Source organism: Arabidopsis lyrata (genome assembly GCF_000004255.2).
Source record: "Arabidopsis lyrata subsp. lyrata unplaced genomic scaffold ARALYscaffold_1, whole genome shotgun sequence".
Classification (NCBI taxonomy): domain Eukaryota; kingdom Viridiplantae; phylum Streptophyta; class Magnoliopsida; order Brassicales; family Brassicaceae; genus Arabidopsis; species Arabidopsis lyrata.
The window spans coordinates 26169182-26192486 of NW_003302555.1; the positions used below are offsets into that span (position 1 = coordinate 26169182).

The 23305-nt window shown below is 37.0% G+C and overlaps 3 protein-coding genes across 7 annotated transcripts; 1 reads left to right on the forward strand and 2 right to left on the reverse strand.

Moving 5' to 3' along the window:
- Positions 1–5603: 5603 nt before the first annotated feature.
- LOC9330299 (serine/threonine-protein kinase TIO) lies at positions 5604–13345 on the forward strand. 2 transcript variants are annotated; one of them, XM_021013665.1, is made up of 24 exons: positions 5659–5752; positions 5787–5937; positions 6158–6271; positions 6357–6431; positions 6548–6640; positions 6733–6807; positions 6901–6993; positions 7316–7379; positions 7468–7552; positions 7738–7810; positions 7884–7952; positions 8045–8125; positions 8282–8354; positions 8439–8591; positions 9132–9267; positions 9488–9659; positions 9791–9892; positions 9968–10462; positions 10634–11776; positions 11916–12149; positions 12257–12400; positions 12497–12577; positions 12679–12867; positions 12956–13345. In XM_021013665.1, exons 3-24 carry the CDS (start codon positions 6182–6184, stop codon positions 13211–13213), a joined length of 3978 nt encoding a protein of 1325 aa, XP_020869324.1. In that variant the 5' UTR covers positions 5659–5752; positions 5787–5937; positions 6158–6181; the 3' UTR covers positions 13214–13345. The 2 variants fall into 2 exon arrangements, with proteins under 2 accessions (XP_002891561.1, XP_020869324.1); XM_002891515.2 differs by having other exon boundaries at positions 5604–5857.
- A 109-nt stretch (positions 13346–13454) lies between these two features.
- On the reverse strand, positions 13455–16326 carry LOC9327624 (ATP-dependent zinc metalloprotease FTSH 1, chloroplastic). The gene is made up of 5 exons (XM_002894192.2): positions 14808–16326; positions 14469–14715; positions 14197–14380; positions 13925–14096; positions 13455–13827 (listed from the first exon to the last, which is right to left on the reverse strand). The coding sequence occupies exons 1-5, from the start codon at positions 16143–16145 to the stop codon at positions 13606–13608; spliced, it is 2163 nt and encodes a 720-aa protein (XP_002894238.1). The 5' UTR covers positions 16146–16326; the 3' UTR covers positions 13455–13605.
- An 821-nt stretch (positions 16327–17147) lies between these two features.
- LOC9330300 (synaptotagmin-3) lies at positions 17148–23093 on the reverse strand. 4 transcript variants are annotated; one of them, XM_021013667.1, is made up of 14 exons: positions 22988–23093; positions 22766–22899; positions 22511–22562; positions 22313–22399; positions 21911–22240; positions 20536–21796; positions 20031–20272; positions 19768–19786; positions 19246–19451; positions 18949–19058; positions 18750–18848; positions 18104–18584; positions 17897–18023; positions 17148–17457 (listed from the first exon to the last, which is right to left on the reverse strand). In XM_021013667.1, the coding sequence occupies exons 6-13, from the start codon at positions 21318–21320 to the stop codon at positions 17935–17937; spliced, it is 2031 nt and encodes a 676-aa protein (XP_020869326.1). In that variant the 5' UTR covers positions 21321–21796; positions 21911–22240; positions 22313–22399; positions 22511–22562; positions 22766–22899; positions 22988–23093; the 3' UTR covers positions 17148–17457; positions 17897–17934. The 4 variants fall into 4 exon arrangements, with proteins under 4 accessions (XP_020869326.1, XP_020869325.1, XP_002894239.1 ...); XM_021013666.1 differs by having other exon boundaries at positions 20536–21809; XM_002894193.2 differs by having other exon boundaries at positions 20536–22240.
- Between the last annotated feature and the right edge of the window lie 212 nt (positions 23094–23305).

Below are 23305 nucleotides of genomic sequence, written 5' to 3' on the forward strand. Positions count from 1 at the left end.
TATCAAAAGTTTATAATTATATCGTATTAAATCACACTGTATCGCGATAAGTTTATACTTATGTGACAAATTCATATTTATCATGTTAACTCATTTATTATATCGTACATAAAAAATAACGAGTTACATATAACGTATTAAATATAAAATTAACATTAGTATTCGATCATTTATATTATTACCGAGTAATATGAAGTGTTATTTTATTTTGTAACTTGTTAACTGAGTAAATAAGTATTGCCTCCTATAAAAAAAGTATCTAGTTTCAGGTACGGTTTTAATTAACTCGGTAATATGATTGTTAACCAATTTGAATCTGAACAAAAGCTACCATTATCGTAATCTTCAATCGCCACACCTCCCCCGTATTCTTCTCAACCCATCACTTCAGAACCATCTTTTTCTCCACCACAACTCCTACTATAATTATCACCATCGCCGCCGATAAAATCATCACTGCCCCAATAAAATCATCACCACCACCATATTCTTCTATGTCGGTATCACTTCCCATTGTTTCCTTGTCTTTCCCCATTTCCACAGCCACCATATAATCCACTTCCACCGTATCATATCACCACTACCACAGTCAATTTTCATGTTATTGTGTCGTATACCATTTTCATCATCGGAATTGAACCACCATCACTACAATCATTTTCTTCGTCGGAATTGAATCACCACTTCACCGGATTCCAAAAACCCAACCGCGATTAGACGACCCAGCCAAACAATCTTTGGATTAGACCCAGAAAAGACGAACACTAAAAAACAATATTGTTGAGAAGAGTCACGAGAGAAATGAAGAGAAAAGAGAGATGAGAATAATCAAAACAAAGACAGTAATGTAATTTTCCTAGCCAATATACTGTATAAATAGTGATAGAATGTGTCAATTAATTATGAAGTCTTTCATGGTTACTTCGTGTAGATACCCAAAAGAAAACGAGTAAAAAAGATGTTTTTTTTTTGTAAGGAGAGTAAAAAAGATGTTTGGGTTCTCGTTCGGTGTGATAGGTGAAAACTGACTTTGGGCCGGCCTCTGCTATGCAGGGACTTTTAGTATGTTGTAATTAGTATTGATAAAAAAAAAATCACAATTGTAAAATTTAGTTATCTATATTCAAATATTTGATCGAACATTGATAATATAGGAATTAACTTAAGTAACAAAACATTATGACTAAATAGAGTTTGGCATAATTACTTGTTATCCGGCTTGTATCCGCTACTTGCCTTATATTCGACTTCAAAATGCAAGTATTTTCTTTAGGCAAGTTGGAAAATTAAATTACTTGCAAGTTCAAGTCAAGTAACAAATCAAAAAAGAAAAATTTCTATTACTTGTCTCGTTACTTATTATTCGCTAAAATTTACATTACCCGTTACTTGATACTTGTTTTACACACTAATGCTCAGGCTCGACCCTGAGCTAAAGCCCAACAAGCAAGTGCTTTAGCAGAGCCGGTCCTGAAATTTTGGGGATCCAAGGAAATTTTGGAGAGTTTTAAATATTTTCTAAATATGTAAACGAATTCTGAAAATGTTCAAAAATTGGGAGCCTGTTTTGTTTTGCAAAAACATAAAAATTTGGGGGCCTATTTCTAATATAAAAATTTGGGGGCCTATTTTTGGGGGGACCTAAGCCTATGTTTCACTTTGTTGGGCTCAGGGCCGGCCCTCGGCTTTAAGCATCAAAATTATATTAGTGTTTTGGGGGAATCAAAATTATTGAAGTTTCATTTAGTTCAGCGGTTTAAGTCAGCTAACTTGTGTATGAGCTCAATAGTTCAATGTCTTCTAGCATCGTTTTTTTTTTATTAATGGCCAAAATATTTTTTTTTGCTTTAGATATCTCATGACTTTGGGTCGGCCCTCCTAATGCTAATGCTTAAATTATTATAATAGATTTATAATTTTGATTTGGCCATAAAAGCTAAGGGGGTGTTATTGGTTTATTAATTTGTAAATCCATATAGAATTTGAAAATTTCTATTAATTATGAAATCAAGATATATGGATTTTGAAATAACATGTGTTTACCCATGGATTTGAATCCTTCTATTTTTCTCTTTCAATTCCATTCAAATCCATTTAAAACATAATTTGGATTCTCAAATCCAAAAACAAATGATTAAACGAATAACAAAGGATTTCAACTAGTATTTATAATTCATAGAACCAATAACAAATGATTTTAATTAAGATTTTAAAATCAATGATTGAATAACAAATGATTTTTGTTTGGATTTCTAATTCTTTATAAATCCATGAACCAATAACTCCTCCTAAGAATCCAAAACTCCCTCTTGCAACAAAACTCATCAACCTTAAATGTTATGTATAAAATAGGTTTTTTTCATTCCAAGTATTTTAGGTTCATGTAACAAGTACTTAATTTTGGCAAGTAAGAAGGCGGGTTAAGTAATTTGCAAGTAATCAAATTTTGAACATGTATTTGGTCTAGCAAGTACTTGTTTTGGGCAAGCCAAGTAACAAGCTAAAAATCCAATTACTTGTACAAGGCAAGTCGGGTCACAAGTACCTTGAATTTAGCAAGTATTTGCCTTGTGTCAAGCCCTATGACTGAATTGGTATACTTACAGAAGAAACATGATTTTGGTATTGGATTATCACTTTCTCTTGTCAGCCATAATCGATCAAATGCACATACCTTTACAACTTTGAAGCAATTTTTTCCATTTGCCCCAAAATAAATACATGTGAAACCTAGTATAATTTTTGAATCACTTATAAGTAAAAATCGATCAAGGAGATAGACCAAAATATCGATAAGAAATATCCGGAAGATACTTTGTCGTTGAATATATCTACATTTGTATGCGCTTGCTAGTATGTTAATTATCTTTAGTTGCTAATCCTGTTTGAGTCTAATTTCGATCTAAATTCCAGCAAATAGTATCTCGAAAGAAGAAGAAAAATAAACTAATTAATCATTTATGTGTTTACGTGATGGAAACAAAATTATTCTCAGTGAATCCTTATATTAAGAGACTTGGAATAATATGCAGTTTGTTTTTGAATAAAAAGAAAACGTGAGGATAGTGGGTGGACAAATAAACCTTCTAAACATACTTTTTAACTAGATTTTAACCCGCGGTACACCGCGGGATGATTTAATTTTAAAGTTAGTATAAAAATATTTTGTAAATTGTATCTCCTTATAACATATTTATTTATATTATAGTTTACAATTGTTATTAAGTAACGGTATACCACGAGTCCACGAGATAATTATTAATATACTGAGGATTTAACCCGTATTAAAGCGGTATATAAATATTGATTCAAATTCGTCCGCCATATAAATCATTTCCGAAATATAACCCGTTCCGTAATTTCTTAACCCGTCCTGTGATTTGTATTAAAAAAATAAGGATTAAATCCGTATTGAAGCGGCGGATTAATGATATTTTAATCTTTTTATTATTGTTGATTCAAAAACCCGTTCCGCCAAACCCATCCCGCCAAAAGACTCATTTATTTTATTAATGTTCTTATTTATGATATGATTCTGAATCATTGTCTAAATATTTTAATCGATGTAGAACGTTGAACACACATTTTCGTCAATTGGATAATATATGTCCGTTTTTAAAATTTCAAATCACAGTATATGCAGAAAAAAAATTGATTTTTTTTTTACTTTATGTATTATATGATGATTCAAAACAGTTAAAAACAAATCAAACAAAGATGATAGGAGAATCATAATTATAAATCTTAATCAAATCTTCTAAAAATCTAAATTATTAAATATGGAATATCCGGTGTATGAGTTGGGTTAAATATAACTCGACCCAACAAATTTTTTGTGAAGGAATTTTTAAAATGGGTCGGATATCCGATATACCCGAAAGCTTTTTTACCCATCCGTCACAAAAAGTGCTGCGATTATACTAGTATAGATTAATAAATTGATCAAATTTTGATATGCAAAAATTTGTGGTATTGCTTACTTGTCAGATAAATAGATAGACAATTACTATTAAAGTGACTGATGATTTAGAAGAAATTGATAAATAAATTGATAAAATTTTGACATGCAAAAGTTTGTGGTATTGCTTACTTATCAAATAGATAGATAAGTTACTATTAAAGTGACTGTTGATGTAGGTTGTGATTGGTACAAGCTTTTAAAGCCTTAAAAAGATTTTAAAAGTTTCTACAGTTTTTTTTTTCCAATCAAGCTTTTTTGACTTTAAAATTTTTTTAAAGCTTTCACAGCCCTTTTTTGATTTTTTACTCTTTGTTTTCAACATTTTTTAAAAGTCACGAAAACCTGCCTTTAAAACTAAATCAAATAAAAATTTATAGTTTTTCTCTTTTCTTATTTCCATATGTATGTAAGCTCTCATAACTTTAGCACATAAATTAATTTTTCAAAAATTTCAGTTGATTTACAATTGATTTTTTTTTTGTTCTTCTAAGTTACATATTTTCCCATATATTTGGTTATTATTTAAAATTGTAATTTCTACAGTCACAGTCTTTACCAATCAGTTATAAAATTATATAGTTAAAATTCTTACATAAAAAATTTCTACAGCAAAAAAATTTACAGTTAAAGTCTTTACAGCTAAAAATAACAGCCGGTAGTCGTTACCGATAGGTTCCTTAGTAGAAATGACGTTTATGACCAAATTGTGGAAGATGATAAGTAATTATATTTTGGGTAATATTAGTAGATAGCCAAATTGGACACATAAATTAAGAAACTAGCAGAGAGAAAATTTTCTGTCGGAAAACAGCATGGACCCACCTTGTCTGAGGATGTGAAATAACAAAACCATCCTCCGTTTGTTTTGAGATCTACAGTAGGCGACATTGTTTCGTGATATTTTTCAAAATAGCACGTAAGATCTAAATTTCACATGTTATATTTAACTAAAAGACATGCTATTTAAAAAAACGTAATTAATTTTTAAGAAAAAACATTGTTACGTAGTATTTTTTTTTTAAAAACATTGTTACGGAAAAATTAAACTTGAATAGAATCTTTTTATAAAGAAATAACATGTGATCTTAATAAAAACCATGAATTACTATAAAATAATAATCTTTTTTTAAAGAAATCACATGTGATCATAATAAAAAAACGTGTATTACTACAAAATAACATGATAGAGAAAGATATTAAACTGAATAGAGTGTTTTTTCAAAGAAATAACATGTGATCTTAATAAAAACCGTGAATTACTATAAAATAAGAATCTTTTTTTAAAGAAATCACATGTGATCATAATAAAAACGTTTATTACTACAAAATAACATGATAGAGAAAGATATTAAACTGAATAGAGTGTTTTTTCAAAAAATAACATGTGCTCTTTATAAATAACGTGTAATACCGGAAAATAATATGATAAAAGGAGATATATTATTCTATCACATGTAATTCGAGAAAAAACATGTTATAAAGGACATGTATGTAATTACACGTGCTTTCCGACATCATACAGATAAGTTACTGTAACTCATAGCTATTTTCTTAATTATCTTCGAAAATTTGGCTATTTTGTGCATATTCTCTTATATGGTATTTTTGGTTTTTTTTTTCCTAAATAAACCGGAAATTAGGACTTGTGGTTTTTATAAGGTTTGAGAGAGTACACTACTCTAGAGAGAAGTAAAGATTTTTCCCTCTTTTTGAATTTCAAAAGTTTCCGAGAATATCCAAACTCAGAGTTTATCTCTCTTCAAGCATCGATCCAACGGATCTCTCTTCGTTTCACCGCCGAATACCTCCTCCGCTGTTTCTCGTCGCCGGCGTCCCCAGTTCTACCATCTCCGTCGGCCACCACTTCGCCTATTCTACGCATCTTCGTGAGCCACGGTTCAATATTCGTCTTACTTTCCCTAATCTTCGATTTCCTCGTTTACTCCGAACTTGGGCTGATTTATTTCGCCAATCAGGTTTAGGATCTGCATTTCTTGCTTAATTTGATGTTTCCTGTCACTCGATTCGCTACTTTTTGCTTATGCTAAACAAGAAATCGGAACCGGAACCTAATTTCGAAATAACTTTTTCGCTTTTGATCGAATCGGATTGAATAGAGACTGTCAATTGTGCTGGTGTTTGGGTCTGGGTACCGTGATTTTCAGTTGGAAGCTAAATTGTTGCTTTATTTGTCAGATAAAAAGCCAATCGCGTTCAGATATGGGTGTCGAGGATTATCATGTGATAGAGCTCGTCGGTGAAGGCTCTTTTGGAAGGGTTTACAAAGGAAGACGGAAGTATACAGGCCAGGTAAAATTGTTGTTGAGTTATTCTCTTCGTTATCATCGGCTGCTTCAAATCAGCTAACCAAATCTTAATTTGGTAATTTTTTCAGACGGTGGCGATGAAGTTCATCATGAAACAAGGAAAGAGTGACAAGGATATACATAGTCTAAGGCAAGAAATCGAGGTTAGGAAGTTTCGGTCCTTGGACTTTACATGCTTCACATCATTTGACGCCATCAATTTTAATCCCAATCTATTTAGTACCATTGGATTTGACCAACGTTCTTTTGTATGCCTCAGATATTGCGGAAGCTCAAGCATGAGAATATTATTGAAATGCTCGACTCCTTTGAAAACGCACGAGAGTTCTGTGTTGTCACTGAGTTTGCCCAAGTACTTTTCTCACTGTTGATTGTAGAATCTATGAAGCATATAGCTATACCTATACGAACTAAAGAATCACGATGGAACACCTAATTTTTCAGGGTGAATTGTTTGAGATTCTTGAAGATGACAAGTGCCTTCCGGAAGAACAAGTTCAAGCAATCGCAAAGCAGTTGGTAACATGTTTTGCCAACATGCCTCTTATTTCTATATCTGATTTTCCCATTCTATGATTAATAAGACACTGCCGAAATTTCTATAAAATCCAGGTAAAAGCATTGCATTACTTGCATTCTAACCGTATAATTCACCGTGACATGAAGCCACAAAACATACTTATTGGTGCTGGGTCTGTCGTTAAGGTAATATAACCTTCTTTTTGCTGCTTCCAGGAATTAAGTTTGAACTGCTGTTGTTTCTATGCTTCCCACACACATCAGTTGTTCATATTGTTGTTTCTTAAAGATAAGAAATATGATAGGTTTATAGTTACAGTCTATGATTGTTTCAGAAAACTAAGTTTATCATGTTAGTACTAGAAGAGGATACGGCTAGCCAGAAATCTCATATACTTAACGAAATATCAGTAGAAATAAAAGTACTCTTCAATGCAGCTTGATTATATTTTTTTTCTCTTACTTCTCTTTGGCATCAACTTACTTGTCTTCCCTCGTGATTTTTCAGCTATGTGATTTTGGTTTTGCTCGAGCTATGTCTACCAACACTGTGGTTTTGCGATCCATTAAAGGTTAAACATCTTTATTTTCTTTAGACGAATTAATGAATGAATAACTCAGTAAGTCGGTCCTTGTTACTAATCCAAAATCTTACATCAGGCACTCCGCTGTACATGGCGCCAGAGCTTGTGAGAGAAAAACCATACAATCGCACTGTCGACCTGTGGTCTCTTGGTGTTATATTGTAAGTGGAGAAACTCATTTGAGTTGTCGTACTTCAATTCCTATTTTTATGAAAGCTATTACATATATAAATGTGATGATTGTGATGGCTTTTCTTTCATAGTTTTTCGTTTTTGCTTTATTCTTGTGTTATTCACATTTCACTGCACTTAAGATGGTTCTAATTAATCTCTTGTGATACATCAGGTATGAGTTATATGTAGGTCAACCTCCGTTCTACACCAATTCTGTGTATGCTCTCATTCAGCACATTGTTAAGGTACATCAATAATTTCATATTTGTCCATAGTCTATGCTAAAAATTTGAGCTAACATTTTAGTGAATCTTCAAGGATCCTGTCAAATATCCTGATGAAATGAGTCCTTATTTCAAAAGCTTTTTGAAAGGATTGCTCAACAAGGTGAATTTTATTATTTAAGTTGTCCATTTATTGATACGTTTGAGACTATTCTTGGACTGGGTTAAACTGTTTGTCTATTACAATGCGAACAGGAGCCCCAAAATCGATTAACCTGGCCTGCTCTTCTTGAGCACCCCTTCGTTAAAGAATCACAAGAAGAAGTTGAAGCCAGGGTAATGATCTGATATTGATGACTTATACTTTGCAGCTTGAGTCCAATGTACAGAGCATTTCGTTAAAACTGGCTTTTTTCATAAAATGTAAAGGATTTGAAATTGGAAAATGTTGTTGGAATAATAGATCACTAAGAACATTTTGAACCCGTACAGGAAATCCAAACTTCAGTAGTTGACCATAAGGCAGCTTGGATGCTCAAAGGAAATGGAGGGCAACAGAGAAATGGTTTGATTCTCTTCAGTTTGTGGTTAAAATCTAATTCTTAATTAATTTTCTCCTTTATTAAATTTATAGTGTTAAATGTCACAGAAAAGTGCGACTCTGTGACCCTGGTTGAGAACATGTCTGCTACAAAAGTTCTAGCTGACGTTCAGTCAGATATGAAGAGTGCTGTCAATGTAAATTCTCCACCCCATGAGGATTTTCTTGGATTCCCAACCCAAGAGGAGATAAAAAGTTCAGGTAATGGGATATGCTTTTTGTAAATCTGTTCTTTTTGAATTTTGAGAATCAAAAGAGTTACCAACAGATAGATACAGTGATGTAAACAATCCATGTTTAGATTCTGATGATCATTTCCATATCAATTTAAGAGACATATATTTGGATACCATCCTTTCATTGTTGGTTATGGCCAAATGCATTTTCTTCTTTATCAAAGGTTGTAGTAAGTATGCTCTATTGTTCTAGGTTTACAACTCTTAGAGCTGGATTTTTGCTATGGTGTCATGCTATGCTTGATATTTGTTTAGATTTAACACAACTCCCATGATATAAGGATTTTCTTTCCTTTTTTTTTTACTTCAGCTTTTGTATATTTCATATATAAACCCAGCTCTCCTTTAGTAAATCTGCATGTCTTAAAAGATTAGTGTCAGAAAATTCACATACATTTTGCTATCTGTGAAAGAACCTTAGCTGCCTTCGAAGTTTCTTTTGCTTTCTTTCATCATGGCCCTATATATCATCCTCATTCATCTTTGGGTTGTTTTCCCGTTTCAGGTAACGCAACACTGGACAAATTGGAAAATACATCTCGCACTGTTAAAGGTGCACAAGTTATAGGTGAAGATGATAAAGCATTGGATCTTGTCTTGCTGTCACTGGAAAGATTTTCAAAATCACCAGATTCTAAAAGGTAAAATTTGGTGTATAGGCTGTTCTTTTATTATATAATGTTGTGCTCCTACTTGATCATAAGAACGGGAGCATAAATAGGTTTCTTACATAAGATAGACTCTGAACAGGGTTGCAACTTTCTGGTTTTATGATCTATTACTCTCTTCCAGTAAATTGTTGTAATTTATGTTATTTTTTCTTATACATGCATATTCACATTTTCGTTCATGGGTGTGCAGGGACAAAGATGTTGCTTGCTCTGTTCAGTCCCTCAGGATCATTTCCAATTTGGTTGCAGTTCGTGCCATAGTTTCAGTTGGACTGATTGAGAAAATAACGTGTGCACTGCTAGACTTTACTGACGCTCTTGTTGGGATGAAATCATCCGAGTTCAACAAAATAATACCAAAGGTGAATTCTCTTGACCAAAATGTCTATCATGTGTTTGATTAGATACCTACTTTGTTTGACAGTCAGCCTGCTTTCCACAATCAGCAAGTAAAAAAAGTTCAATGATTTTTAACACAGACTTATTTTTTCAGAGTCTTTCAGTCACTAAAAACTTGGTAGGGCATATTGAAGGCAATAGCATACATAGTTCCTATATCAGGCACTGGGCCAAAGTAGTGGAAATCTTCGTACAGGTGAGTTTTTTTGGCACATAAGTCTCCTGTGAGATTAAACCACATGTACTTATTTTTTACTTTATGTGGATGTAGGTCGTTGGATGGAAAGAAGAGGGAACTGGTAGAATTATATATGAGGCCTGTTCTTGCATCACAACAATGTTATCTCGAGTTGCCGAAGATCTTAAATCTTCAACTCCTGATTCTGTTTCTAAACAGATTTTGGAGCATGCTAACATGTCTCGCTTAGTTGATCATTTGTGTCTTTGTCTGGCTTCTTCTGGGTCGAGTTTAACTTCCGGCACTTCACAAATGTTAGCAGCTGCCTGTGAAGCTTGTAGAGCAATATGGATTCTCATAGATACTTCCGAAACATTCTTCAAGAATGATAATGTGAACATATTACCTCTAGATGCTTTGCAGAACCGTCTCTCTCAGCATGAAAAAGGAAACAGTGAGTGGGGTCCGTTATCTGAGAAACTTGTTGATACAGTGACAAGAACATATCTCCGATCAAAGCATGTGCAAGTTGCTATCGGTCATTGCCTTCACCAACGAGTGGAGGCTCCATTGGTTTCTGCAATTCAGGTGATTACGTGATGCTTCTCTTCTTTTTTGGCTATCTTAACAAAATTGTTGTAGGTTGTTTGGATTCACCAAGTTACAAGATAACTTGATTTTTGGTCCACAGATATAATTGAATTTGTTTTTCTTTCCGCTCTTTAAACTTAACTGGAAACTCCTTATGTAATGATTCAGCTCTTGTCAAGATGCTGCCTTCACAATGGAATTATGCCTAGCATGCTTTGTGGTCTTCCCAGTTCACTGCCTATTACGACCGTAGTCAGTGGTGGAGAGGATGGTACAGTTATTTCAGAATTATTTTCTATACTATCCTATGCAACATTATCAAGCAAAGACCAACAAACAAGAGAAAAAAATAACTTCGAGGGCAGACTAAACAATCTGGTATTCCATTCATGCCTTCTGTTGGCAACAGTTGCTCAATGTTTGAAGTTGACTGGGAGAAATTCTGCCCTGTTAATGCTTACAACTTCTCCAAGGAAGCATCTACATCGTCTTACTGCTATAGCCAATCACATTGCCTCAGATGATAAAATTGAAGCTTCTCTTCAGAATCACTCTGCTTCAGCTATGCTTGCTCTCGCATCTATTCTCTCTCTTGAAAAAGGATCTTCTGCTGAATCTTCTGTCTCTGAGATTGCGGTACCTCTGATTCCTCGAGCTACTAAGCTTTGTTATCATCTTAGACCTATGCCAAGTCATGAAGGTGAAGTCATCTCTCATTCTGCCAATTTTACCAAATGGCACGGACTTCTGGATGGATGTATCGGTTTATTAGAATCCAGATTGAAGTGGGGAGGACCTTTAACTGTGCAGCAGCTTATTGCTAGTGGTGCGCCATTGCTTCTTATAAATCTGTTAGCTGGCAAACTTTCAAATGCTTCCCCAGATGACATCAAGAAAACACCCAACCGGATTGGCTTGTCCCCTGTTGGCGTTATATGGACTGTCTCTTCCATTTGCCACTGTCTTTCAGGCGGCACTTTAACTTTCCGTCAGGTTCTTGTGAAGATTGAAAACATGAAGCTGATTACTTGTTTACTATCTGATGCTCATATCAAGCTAGTAAAGAACTGGGGAGGTCCGGGGGGAGGAAAAGATGGAGTCAGAGAGACAATAAATGTGATAATTGATCTCTTAGCATTTCCTTTTGTTGCTCTACAAAGTCAACCAGGTTCGTTATCTGCCACAGCCTCTGTAAATAGTGGATTTATTCTCAACATGGGTTCTCCTGGGGTGAGAGTGTGCATGGAAGATAGAGATTTGCTAAAAGCTATAGAAGAGGATATGGACAAATACATAAAAGTCCTCCTGGAGGTTAGTTCGTCGATTCTGTTTCCTTGATTTTTACATACTTCTGTTTAAATGTTGATTGGAATCTATGGTTTTCCTTTTAATGATTCATGAGTTGAAATCTTGTTATTGTTACAAGCTGAGTTTTTGACAATTTTTTCAGGTGGGAGTTCCGAGTTTAATCCTACGTTGCTTGGAACATTTGGAAATAAAAGATTTAGTAAGGCCCGTTGCTTTTCTTGCCAAAATGGTGGGTCGTCCGCGTCTTGCGGTAGAACTCGTGAGCAAAGGTCTGTTAGATCCTAACAGAATGAAAAAATTACTCAACCAATCAAGTCCAAGAGAAGTCATACTTGATATTTTGATGATCATATCTGATCTATCTAGGATGGATAAGGTAAGCGTTTTATATTTAGGATGCATTCTATTTGTTACCTTCGCTTAGACACAGGATAGTGAAGTAAACGATGGTATCTAATTTGGTACTATTGTGCAACCGTACAGGCTTTCTATAAATACATCGGGGAGGCTTCTGTTTTGCAGCCTTTGAAGGAATTTCTTACCCATGTGGATCCAAATATACGTGCAAAAGCTTGTAGTGCTCTTGGCAATATGTGCAGACACAATGGATATTTCTACAGCTCTCTTGTAAGTTACAGCACTAAGCTTCTTTTACTTTGAGAGCTCGAACTTTTCAGAACAGAGTGTTTTTTCTTACATGGTCTGGGTGGTTATTATGTGCAGGCGGAACATCAAATCATCGGTCTCCTCATTGATCGATGCGCTGATCCGGACAAACGAACACAAAAATTCGCTTGCTTTGCTGTAAAATCATCAAAAACTAACAAGTTTTTTTTTTTTCTCTACTTCCATAATACTTCTGATCAAATGTTAAAAGAGCCCTTTCCATTTTTTCTCTTTTGCAGATTGGAAATGCTGCTTACCATAACGACACGCTGTATGAAGAGCTACGACGATCTATAACGCAGCTAGCAAACGTCTTGACCACTGCTGAAGAAGACAAGACAAAAGCAAACGCTGCTGGTGCATTGAGCAACCTTGTCCGAAACTCCAACAAACTCTGTGAAGATATAGTCTCCAAAGGAGCTTTACAAGTTAGTAACAACTGCAGATTAATTTGGTAGGTCAATATACATACGACTTCTTGTGTCTAATTTCGCGTACGTTGTGTGCACTGTGCAGACGTTACTGAGGCTAGTTGCCGATTGCTCGACTCTTGCCTTGAACCCAAGCAAGAAAGAGACAGTGAGTGAGTCACCGCTCAAGATCGCACTCTTCTCATTGGCTAAAATGTGTTCGAACCACCAGATTTGCAGACAGTTCGTGAAGTCATCAGAGTTGTTCCCGGTCATCGCAAGGCTTAAGCAATCCCCTGAGGCTAACATTGCTCACTATGCTTCAGTTATTGTCGCCAAAGTCGGTGGTGATTCTGATTCCTAAGAAAAATTACGTCCCTGTAAATTTATTGTGTTAAGACATCGTTCGTTTCATTGTAGACTTGTTATTACGTTGAGAATCGTTTAAGAAGAAAATGGGCCAACGATCTAAACCGCAGTAAACCGGTTCAAATTACTTTTATTGCTCTCTATTCAGGTGGTTGATACAATTCATGAAATACTTGCTTGTCATGCTGATTCACATCGAACTTAGAAAGAAACTATCTAGGTAAAGAAAAAGCCAGTTTTTGCAAAGCTGAATATGCTCATAAAGTAAACACATTGCATTACATTACAAAGTATACACAAATATACTGAATTGGTGACACATATGAACACAAATATACTTATAAGCTAATGATATTGTAAGCACTAAGCAATGACAACTTTGAGGAATCAAGATATATACAACTCAGCTTGGCCGTCAATAAAGAGGCTCATGAACTCTTCGCCGTCAACAGTTTCTTTCTCGATGAGGAGCTGTGCAAGCTTGTGTAGGATATCAATATGAGTTGTTATGATCTCCGTTGCTCTCTTGTATGCCTTCTCAACTAACTCTCGCACCTCAGCATCTACAATATCTGCAGTTGCCATTGAGTAATCTTTCTGTGATGACATCTGCAAAAACATTTCATGGATATAAGTAACACTCCAACTTGTCGAACCAACAATCCTAATGATCAAACCGAGAAACCAAGTTCATTTAGCAATATACTTGTTGACCCATAAAGGGATTTCCACCAGGGCCACCAACAGCAACTTGTCCAATCTTTTTGCTGAACCCAAATCTCTCAATCATTTGACGTGCCACACGAGACACCTGCATGAAATCATTTGATGCTCCGGTCGTCACATTCTCATCCCCAAAGATCACCTCCTCTGCAACCCTGACATAACCAACACAAGAGAGAGATGGTTCCAACACAATGAAACCCTTCTCTGTAAATTCAAAACCTGGCTTTTGTGACGAGGCCATTACTAACTAACCTTCCGCCAAGTGCAACAGCCATTTGATTCTCGAGGTAGCTCCTGCTGTACAATCCAGACTCAAGTCTTTCTTCGCTTGGAGCAAAAAAAGTGAGCCCACCAGCTTGGCCACGAGGAATGATGGAAATCTTGGCAACCGGATCATATTCCGGCATAAGAGCACCCACTAGAGCATGACCAGCCTCTGCAAATTTAAAATTCATTTGAGGTGGTCAGAAAACAAGAATCCCAGCTGATTACTCCATTATATATAGTTAGAAAAAAATGCTAACCATGGTATGCAACAAGTCTCTTCTTCTCATCAGAGACAACTGCATTCTTCTTCTCAGGTCCAGCAATGATCCTCTCAAGAGCATCAGAGATTTCATCCTTGCTTATCTCCTTAAGCTCACGCCTGGCCGCAAGAATCGCCGCTTCATTCATCAGGTTTTGTAGGTCAGCACCTGTGAAACCGGGGGTCCTCCTCGCAACCTTGTCAAAGTCCACATCTTTACCAAGTGCCTTCCCCCTAGAATGAACCTACAATAAAACCAAACCCCACAGAGAAATAAGAATCTTTCACACAACTCCAGAGACAACCAGTAAACTTTATAAAACAGCTATGAAAAAACCTGAAGAATCTTGACTCTGCCAGCCACATCAGGCCTATCCACCGTGACCTGTCGATCAAACCTTCCAGGCCTCAACAGTGCCGAATCAAGAACATCCGGCCTATTCGTAGCTGCCAAAACTATCACACCAGAGTTGCCAGAAAATCCATCCATCTCCGTCAACAACTGATTAATAGTCTGTTCTCTCTCATCATTTCCTCCTCCCATCCCAGCTCCTCTCTGCCTCCCCACAGCGTCAATCTCATCAATGAATACAATACAAGGTGCTTTCGACTTAGCCTTCTCGAACAAATCCCTAACTCTAGATGCACCAACACCCACAAAAAGCTCCACAAACTCCGAGGCCGCGCAAGAGAAGAACGGTACTCCTGCCTCCCCAGCCACCGCCCTAGCCAGGAGTGTCTTACCCGTACCAGGCGGTCCAACAAGCAAACACCCTTTAGGAATCTTAGCACCCAAGGCTGTGTACTTATCAGGATTCTTCAAGAAATCCACAACTTCCTGTAACTCCAACTTAGCTTGATCAGCACCAGCAACATCTGCGAATGACACACCAGTCTCAGGCACTTCCTGGAACTTGGATTTCGAACGTCCGAAATCCATAGGACCACCCAAGCCTCCAGGACCACCACCAGGACCACCCTGAGCTCGCCTGAAAAGCAAGAAGAGTCCACCAAAGGCCAAAAGCGGGAAAATCAAGTTTCCAATGACAGTGAACAAGTCATTGCCAGAGGATTCTCCTTCAGAAACCGATATATCAACTCCGTTCATAGCCAAGATATCAATAAGGTCAGGGTCGTTAGGGACGATGACGGAGGCACGGCGATTGTCGACAGCAGTAAGCTGAAGAACAGAACCATCTTTGCTGAATCTAACTCTCTCCACTTTACCTTTCTTCACAGCGTTAAGAAACTCGCTGTATCGCCACTGTGATCCTTCAGGAAGATCCGATGATTTAGGACTAGGTGCTTTAAGTATCTCGTTCTGAATGAACAACGGCGATGACGTCGATGGCTTCACTGCTTGAGCTTGAGCTTCCACAACGACAGACGGAGAAGCTGGTTCGTCCACTACGGCTAAAGCTCGCGGCGGAGATGATGAAATTGAAGAGAACAGAATAGCTGCTAAAGCAACTTGCGACGAGAATGGCGAATTGGGTTTGCCATTTGGAGAATTGTTGTCTAGAGACGATCGAGTGATTTGGTATTTTGCACGGGAGGCGAAGGAGAAAGGGAACGAGGGTTTTCTGGTGGTTTTAGGGGTGGGAGATGAGATTATGATATGGGATCCTAAGAAATGTGAAGAGCGAAGTAATGAGTTAGAAGCTGTGGCCGCCATTGAAGCAGCTCTGTTTCTTCTTCTTCTTCGTCGAGACTTCTGCGATGAAATCAAAATGGAATTTTGAGAGAGAAGCTACAAATGAGGAAACGTGGAAGAAAGGAGCTTTAAGGAAGAAGAGAATAAACAGAAGCCATGACTTGTCGAGTTCGTCTACGTTTTCTATCTCATAGCCACTCGTGAGCTGATCGCAAAATGCCACAAAAATTAATTAATTAATTGTGCAAATTCGAAATTTTTGTGTATAGGTCGGACAGTTCGGTTTACTTTAAATTTAATTCGGTTCGGTTTACTTTAAATTTAATTCGGTTCGGTTTGATTTTCTATTCCCCCACGGTTTGTGCATATCCTAGTGCCATGGCTACAACCACCATAGCTGGATCCCATCTTTGGGTGCAAAAGAATTCAGATAACCATGATCTATGGTTTGTCACCCTTGACCAAAATGTAAAGTAAGTTTCATGTTACAAGCTTGATCTCAGCGACAAGAAACCTGAATGTCCCCTTATGACCATGGATGGCATGGAAAGGTCAGAATACTTTCATTGTCCCTAGTGGCTAGGATAAGTTTCTCCCGCCCGCTAGAACAATCTCGTAAGCCTCAACAGTAGCTGTAAACAAACCATGGACGTGAGAGCTTCCTTCAATACCTTAGCCATTCATGTTAACAAGAGGCTCCACCCTTGCGATCAGTCTATCTTTGTCAAAACTTTATTTGAGAATCTAGATACTACCACCCAATCCTATTGAAACCATCGATGATTATATTTGATATTTCCCAATAGTGAGAGACTGAGATGTGTACCTTGTCTAGACTCCCCGTAGTGGTATCTCCATAAATTATGTTGCTCCTTCTGAAAAGCGAATCGACGACACAAGATCACAGTTGCAGTATCTAATGAGGTGAAATAAACTATAAATCTCAAAGAAAACACCAGAGGAAGCCTTTTCTCAAGCACAAAATTTGTGACTGATATTAGCACAGACGTGTTTCCAAATGAGTTGCAGAAACAAGTCTTTTTTCCCTGCCAGAACATTATTTGTAGCCAAGATATACAGAACATTAGTTGCAGAATTTCCTCTTCTTTTTTTTTGGTCAAAATATACAGATTTCTCTCTCTTTATTTTTCATGTATACCAACTACAAGTGTACACAGTAAGAGCTTGGACAGAATAAGTGAATAACCCTTCCTGCCTCTAGTAAGTATCCCTCTTCTAATGGCTATTTACATACAACAAATAATAATTAAATTGCAAAACTGAGATCTCGTTGTAAGCCATATCTAAGGTTGGGAAGAGATGACAACCAAACCTGCCATAGAATAAAGAGCCCTGGGTAAGCTAATCGCCCACAGACTAAATACTACCAACAGCAAAAGGTAGACATGACAATATCTGGACTGAACTATGTCACATAAGGTAGAAGAATCCACTGAATCATTTTCCACTAACACATAATTTTATCAAATGCAAAACTTGGTGTTCAGTTTCGGTACACTACAAGCAGTCGAAAGAGAAACAGAATCTACTCCTAATATAAATGAAGTAAAAACACGTCCTACAACTATGATGTTTCAAGTAGCATAACTATTCTAGAAAAGATGAAGTGCATGGTTGGTTCTTGACTATATGAACAAACCAGTGTTGTTTCCATGTTCTAATATGAGGAAAACAACTGAAAAACAGAGAATCTGTCTGTCAAACTAGGGGAAGAAATTTCAAGTTCTCTTGGTATAGATCAAGAGACTTACTTGCAACAGAAATCTCCAGCGAGCTGTATAGCACTATATTACGGGTTGAAGAAACGTGTGCCTTCCATGTTGATAGCAACAAGAACCAATATACCCGTGATTATACCGAACCACAGTAATGCTAATCCTGAAAGTAGGAGGTTTTACAGTTTCAGGTCAGGAAAGCATATAAAAGAAATCATCGTAAGAGATTGAGCCTCCGTATACCTCCATCACCGCCAGTCCCTCTACCAGAATTGTCAACTAACAAATCCGAATCTGATACATCTGCGTTGCTTTCAGACCCATTACTACTATCTGCCTTAGAAGGTACTGGAGCCCCAAGCGAGTCACCACCAGAAATTATACTGTCTCCGGCTTCAGATGAAACTATGCCTTGAAACTCCTCACTCACAATCAATGCAGACAACACGTTCATAAATGACTCTTGACCAATATCATCTGAAGAAACCTTTTCATTCCGCACAAATGAGCCAAGTTCTTCTGAATCAGACATTTCATCATCAGAAGCATCTGCATCAATGGCTTTGACATTGGTCTTGTCATCTTCTTCCTCCTCCACATATGCTTTGTATGTAAGCCGTAGCAGTATCTCACCTGCAGATCCCTTTCCAAACAAACTCCAACCACCATGCAAAACCACAATTCTGTCTGTAGGAACCGTATCTTGCAGAAATCTGAGATCAACCTGGACATATAACTAAATAATAAGGCTATGCAGACAGCAAATTAAATATTAAGCAACAATCCTCAAGCAATCATTACCGAGATCCACAGAATCCTCTGTAATCCGACCAATGCCTATTATTCTACAGATTACAAAAAAAAAATGTACTAAGGAAATATGATTTACCTCTCCAGTACCAATAGCCATATCAGCAAACCCAAGACGATCATTGACCTCAATTTGTAATATTTGCTCTCTAGGATTTGAAACAAGGAATTGAAAGTCCTGCAAAGATTACGAATACACACTTATCCAATTACATTTCGAAACCTTCACTAGTCATAATTCACACCAGATTATGAATGAACCATCCAAAGCAGTTCACCTGATTCCAAATTGGCTGACCAGGAGCCCCAATGACAGTAGTTTGACTGTTCCTTTTACTACGGATAACTTGATCACCTAATCTGAGAATTGCATATGGATCCGTTTTACCTGTTACCAATTACCGAGGAAAAAGAAAGATCTCACCAGTAGACCCATTTAGTACAGCTACTTTATTCCCAATAAAGTCGAATGAACTTGCACAAAGAGGCTAATACTTCAGCAATAGACTGTCAGTCTATTTCACTTTTCCAACTCTGAAGGAAACACTGACATGTGAAGGAACTATATAGCTTACCAGAGAACATGTAACGAAGATTCTGAGCGTCTACAAGAGTGACAGATAGTTCCCCGACAAAATCCTTATTGCCTTCCTGCATTTCCCCTGATTTCAGGTCTTCTGAAACAGGGCCAACAGCTTTTCCTTTTTGAAAATCCAAGACAATTTTCTTTGGTCGGACAAATAATCGAGGCAAATCCTCCGTCAGCAGTTTGGTCAAGAACCTGTAAGAGACGATGCTACGTAAAATAATAGGAGGGAAGAAGGAAACCACTATTTCAAGACATTGAGGAGCTTAAACACTCAACGGTAAACAAAATGAAATACTGGTATTTAATCAGGACAATGCACCAATGCATCTTAAACTATATGCTCGTTAAATTCTGTTAAAATAAATTGCAGCTAGACAAATTACACATCTAACCAAGCAAAGTGGCCTTTCTATTACAAGGCACTAAATCCATGTAATACTAAACATTGACAGGAACAAATTTTTTCAACAAGAAAATTTGTGAAGTAACCAGCTACAACAGAACTTACATTGATAGAACGGGAATTCCTGAATTCATCATTCGAACCATTCATGACAGAAGAAAAAAAAATGTGTGAGTGGCGGCAAAAGTGAAAGCTAAAAGTCTCTTCACTAAATCAGCAATCGTCGATAACTTAACCAATTCCCAGTTTAGCCAACAGTTTAAAACTTTTACTAGAAAAGGTTGCCTGTTTATTTTTAAAAAGATGGGAAAGAAGCAACACAAACAATATCATCGAAATGCAACAGTAAGACAAAGATTAATGCATACCCATTAGATTAAACAATCTGAATGCTGCGAGTTGAAATGTGACCTTTGGAAGTGATACAAACGAACATGATACAGCTCCCACCCAAGGCTGTGTCGGTATTAATCTTAGTTTGACCCAAAGCTCACCATCAATGTCAAAATCCCGGACACCAACTGGAACAACGATTGGGATAATTCCGAATTTCAAAGAGAGCATTAACAACATGCGGGCACCACCAGTATACCTAAGGCCAATTTGGTACCTATAACAGGAAAGAGTAACATGATAAGAAACCTCGAACTGAGCCGCTGATAAACAGTTTGAAGAACCCGATGCCCCAAAGATGTACATAATTCATGCTCAAGAAAGCTTATTTCGTGAACTCTTACTGAAAAGGAAGCCAAATTAATCTCATCAAGAGTTTCAATGGTTATGAAAAAATATCCAACTGAAACCAAGTAAGAGCAATCCCAACAATTGATCAAATCAGAAAAATTTATTAGTACTGAACAAGTATACACGTACTGCAAGTCATTGGCACGGCGAGATGTCCTCCTCTCAACATTTCTGACAGACAAAGGCTCATCCCCTAAAGAAAACTGCTTAATTTCAACTCTCTGCACATAATCAGGCTTCTTCAAGTCATCAATCACTGGCTGCAACAAACCAACGAGCCAATTCTCAATCCCAGCTCTATACACTTTCCAGAGCTTCCCCAACACCATGTTGACCCACTCCACAGACTCTTTCCTTTGCAAGTCCTTCTCTAGGAACAAAGAGAAGCTGGTGGGAACCTGTGGCCATGGCCCTAATCCTCTTTGCCCTCCATCTCCACCCGTTTGTCTCCACGTCCATAGCTTATCAAAAGCAACACCAACGAAAAAGAAGAAGACGAATAGACCAATCACAGTACGATTTAGGGGTGGTGACGGAAGTGGATGGATTACACCCAATTGGGTCCTAAGCTTATCCACTATCGGATCTTCCCTAAAATTACTATAATTGTTTTGGTCATCATGAATCAGAGACTCTTGCGAAGTTTCCTCGACTTTGAATTCATTTGAAAACCTAGAAAAAAGAAACCTATTTGCAGCCTTTCTACTAGAATCCGTCAATCTTAGGTTTTTCGAATCGCCACGAACTCCGCAGGAAACTAACCGAAAGTTCAAAACTTTGAAGTTCCGACGAAGAACCCGACTCCTTGGAGACACAACCGCGCGGAGCTCATAAGAGCATGGACAGAGCAGAGGACGAGACACATCAACAGGTAACCGGAAATCAAAACTTGAAAAAGAAGATTGCGGAATCATCTATGAATCGTATCCGACAAAGAAGAATAAAAATAACGCATAACTGTAGAGCAAGAACCGTCTTCTCCAATGGCTCGTTGCAAAATTTGTAGAAGCTAACAAAAGTTAGAAAATTGCAGAAGAAGAAGTTCATTTTCTTTTCTTCTTCCTAGTGTTTCTTTCTTTAGACTGTTCGACACGTGTATCGAACCTTCGTCTCCCTCTACGGCTATCAAAAATAAATAAATAGAAACTAAACCGACTGATTCAGAGTCAGTTCGGTTCAATTGAATGGGAATTTTGGTTTAATTCGGTTTGGTTCCTTTGAAATTTGAAAAACTGGAAAAAATCAAACTTGTCTTTTGCTTATACTTTGTCAATTCTCATGTTTCATCAGCTCAAAACGTTGCTCGATCTTCCATTACAGTTTCTTCATCTCAAGCAGATCCATTGCTTAGTCCTCACTTCTCCGATCTTCTACCAAAGTTCAACATTCTCTATTTGATACAACTACCAAACTTCAGTGTTAGAGTATCCGAGAGAAAGCTAGACAAGTCATGCACCCTGTGCATAGCAGTCTAAATTTGAGGTAATAGAAACATATTACTTACCAGTTTCCGATCAATTTTATTTTGACAAGTAGGCACTCGTTCTCTGAGTGTTTCACGATCTTCTCATTCTGCTCCTTGAGCTGCCTATCCACATCATATACCCATGAGCCATGACCAAGCTAGCTTATTTTTCAGATGCAGAACCTGTTGAGTTATTTCTTCAACATGTTCCATATTCTTTATCTTTTCAAGCAATTCACTGATCTCCTTTTCTATTGGTTTTATGGTCTTCTCCATCTCATCCATAAGAGCATTTGCAGATTTCAACTTAATGCCAATACTTTGAAGAAGATCATCGACTTGCTGAAGAAGGGTTGCTTTATAAAAGAACTACAAAACAAAAGCTTTCAGTAGAACTGTCAACAAAATTTACTTCAGCAAATACAGATTTGCAGGATATACCTTGAATTTGTCTTTGTCGTTTCCAGAATGTAAGAACTCCCTGCTCTTGTCTTGACTCATTATCACACAGGGATTCTCAACATCAATCTAATCAAAGAAAGCATAATTCAGATCCAAGCAATGAATACCACAAATAACACGTAAATCTGATATAACACAAATGATCATACTTTTAATCTTGCAAAGAGAAAAGCTCACATTATAATGTTCAACAAGTTGCCGTAGCTCCTCTCTTCGGCTTGATATTTTTCTTCATGCACAACACAATTAAGAAGAAACCCACTTGAATCAATTACTTGAATTTATACATGACATACACAGTAAGACTTGAGCTAACAAGTAAGAAGATATACAATGACAATCATAGCGCAAACAGATGTAGAGACAGCGATCACATTCAAATCAAGAAGAAGCACAGACTACTACGAAAATAGCATCAAAGCATTTGTTCACCTTGATGATCCTTGAGAACCGTTAAACTAGTAGAATCAGATATCCTGCGTTCAATAATCAGAGTATCACCATATATTTCAGGCTTAAAAGCATCCTCTCCTTGGTTTTTCAGTTCGACATGAACAAGGGCATAACTGCAGGAAAAAAAAAAAAGCCAAATAGATTGAAGAAATTTATGTCATTTCTGCAATTTATCTCATGGAGAAGCAAATGTGCACAAACCTGCATCCAGTTTTAATGAAATCTTTTAGCGTAGCGGCGCGCTGAGTTCCCCTGGCTCGACATCTAAAGGCAACACATAGAGCAGTCAAAATCGCACTCTTACCACCTGAAAATCACGAAACCGCACTAACGGTATAAAATCATACAGCAAAAACAGCACTCTCCAAAACTCATTCCAGCTTCTAATAGGTCAATCATTCAAAATTCAATAAATTTAAATGATTCAAGGGTGCACGTTGCCTTATCCTACTTCTCCGATCTTCTACACTACACCACCAGTATACCTAAGGCCAATTTGGTACCTATAACAGGAAAGAG

Bases quoted from the DNA above. Each gene is read 5' to 3' on its own strand.
- LOC9330299 (XM_002891515.2), top strand. From the start codon at position 6,182: ATGGGTGTCGAGGATTATCATGTGATAGAGCTCGTCGGTGAAGGCTCT. The intron at 8,355-8,438 runs GTTTGATTCTCT...TAAATGTCACAG, and splicing joins TGGAGGGCAACAGAGAAATG to AAAAGTGCGACTCTGTGACC. The intron at 9,660-9,790 runs GTGAATTCTCTT...TTATTTTTTCAG, and splicing joins TCAACAAAATAATACCAAAG to AGTCTTTCAGTCACTAAAAA.
- LOC9330300 (XM_021013667.1), bottom strand. From the start codon at position 21,320: ATGATTCCGCAATCTTCTTTTTCAAGTTTTGATTTCCGGTTACCTGTT. The intron at 19,059-19,245 runs GTAAGCTATATA...AATTGGTAACAG, and splicing joins TCTTCGTTACATGTTCTCTG to GTAAAACGGATCCATATGCA. The intron at 18,024-18,103 runs GTATACGGAGGC...TCCTACTTTCAG, and splicing joins AGGGACTGGCGGTGATGGAG to GATTAGCATTACTGTGGTTC.
- LOC9327624 (XM_002894192.2), bottom strand. From the start codon at position 16,145: ATGGCGGCCACAGCTTCTAACTCATTACTTCGCTCTTCACATTTCTTA. The intron at 14,716-14,807 runs GTTTTTTCATAG...GTTTTATTGTAG, and splicing joins GCAGAGTCAAGATTCTTCAG to GTTCATTCTAGGGGGAAGGC. The intron at 14,097-14,196 runs GTTAGTTAGTAA...TGGTTATGTCAG, and splicing joins GCTGTTGCACTTGGCGGAAG to GGTTGCAGAGGAGGTGATCT.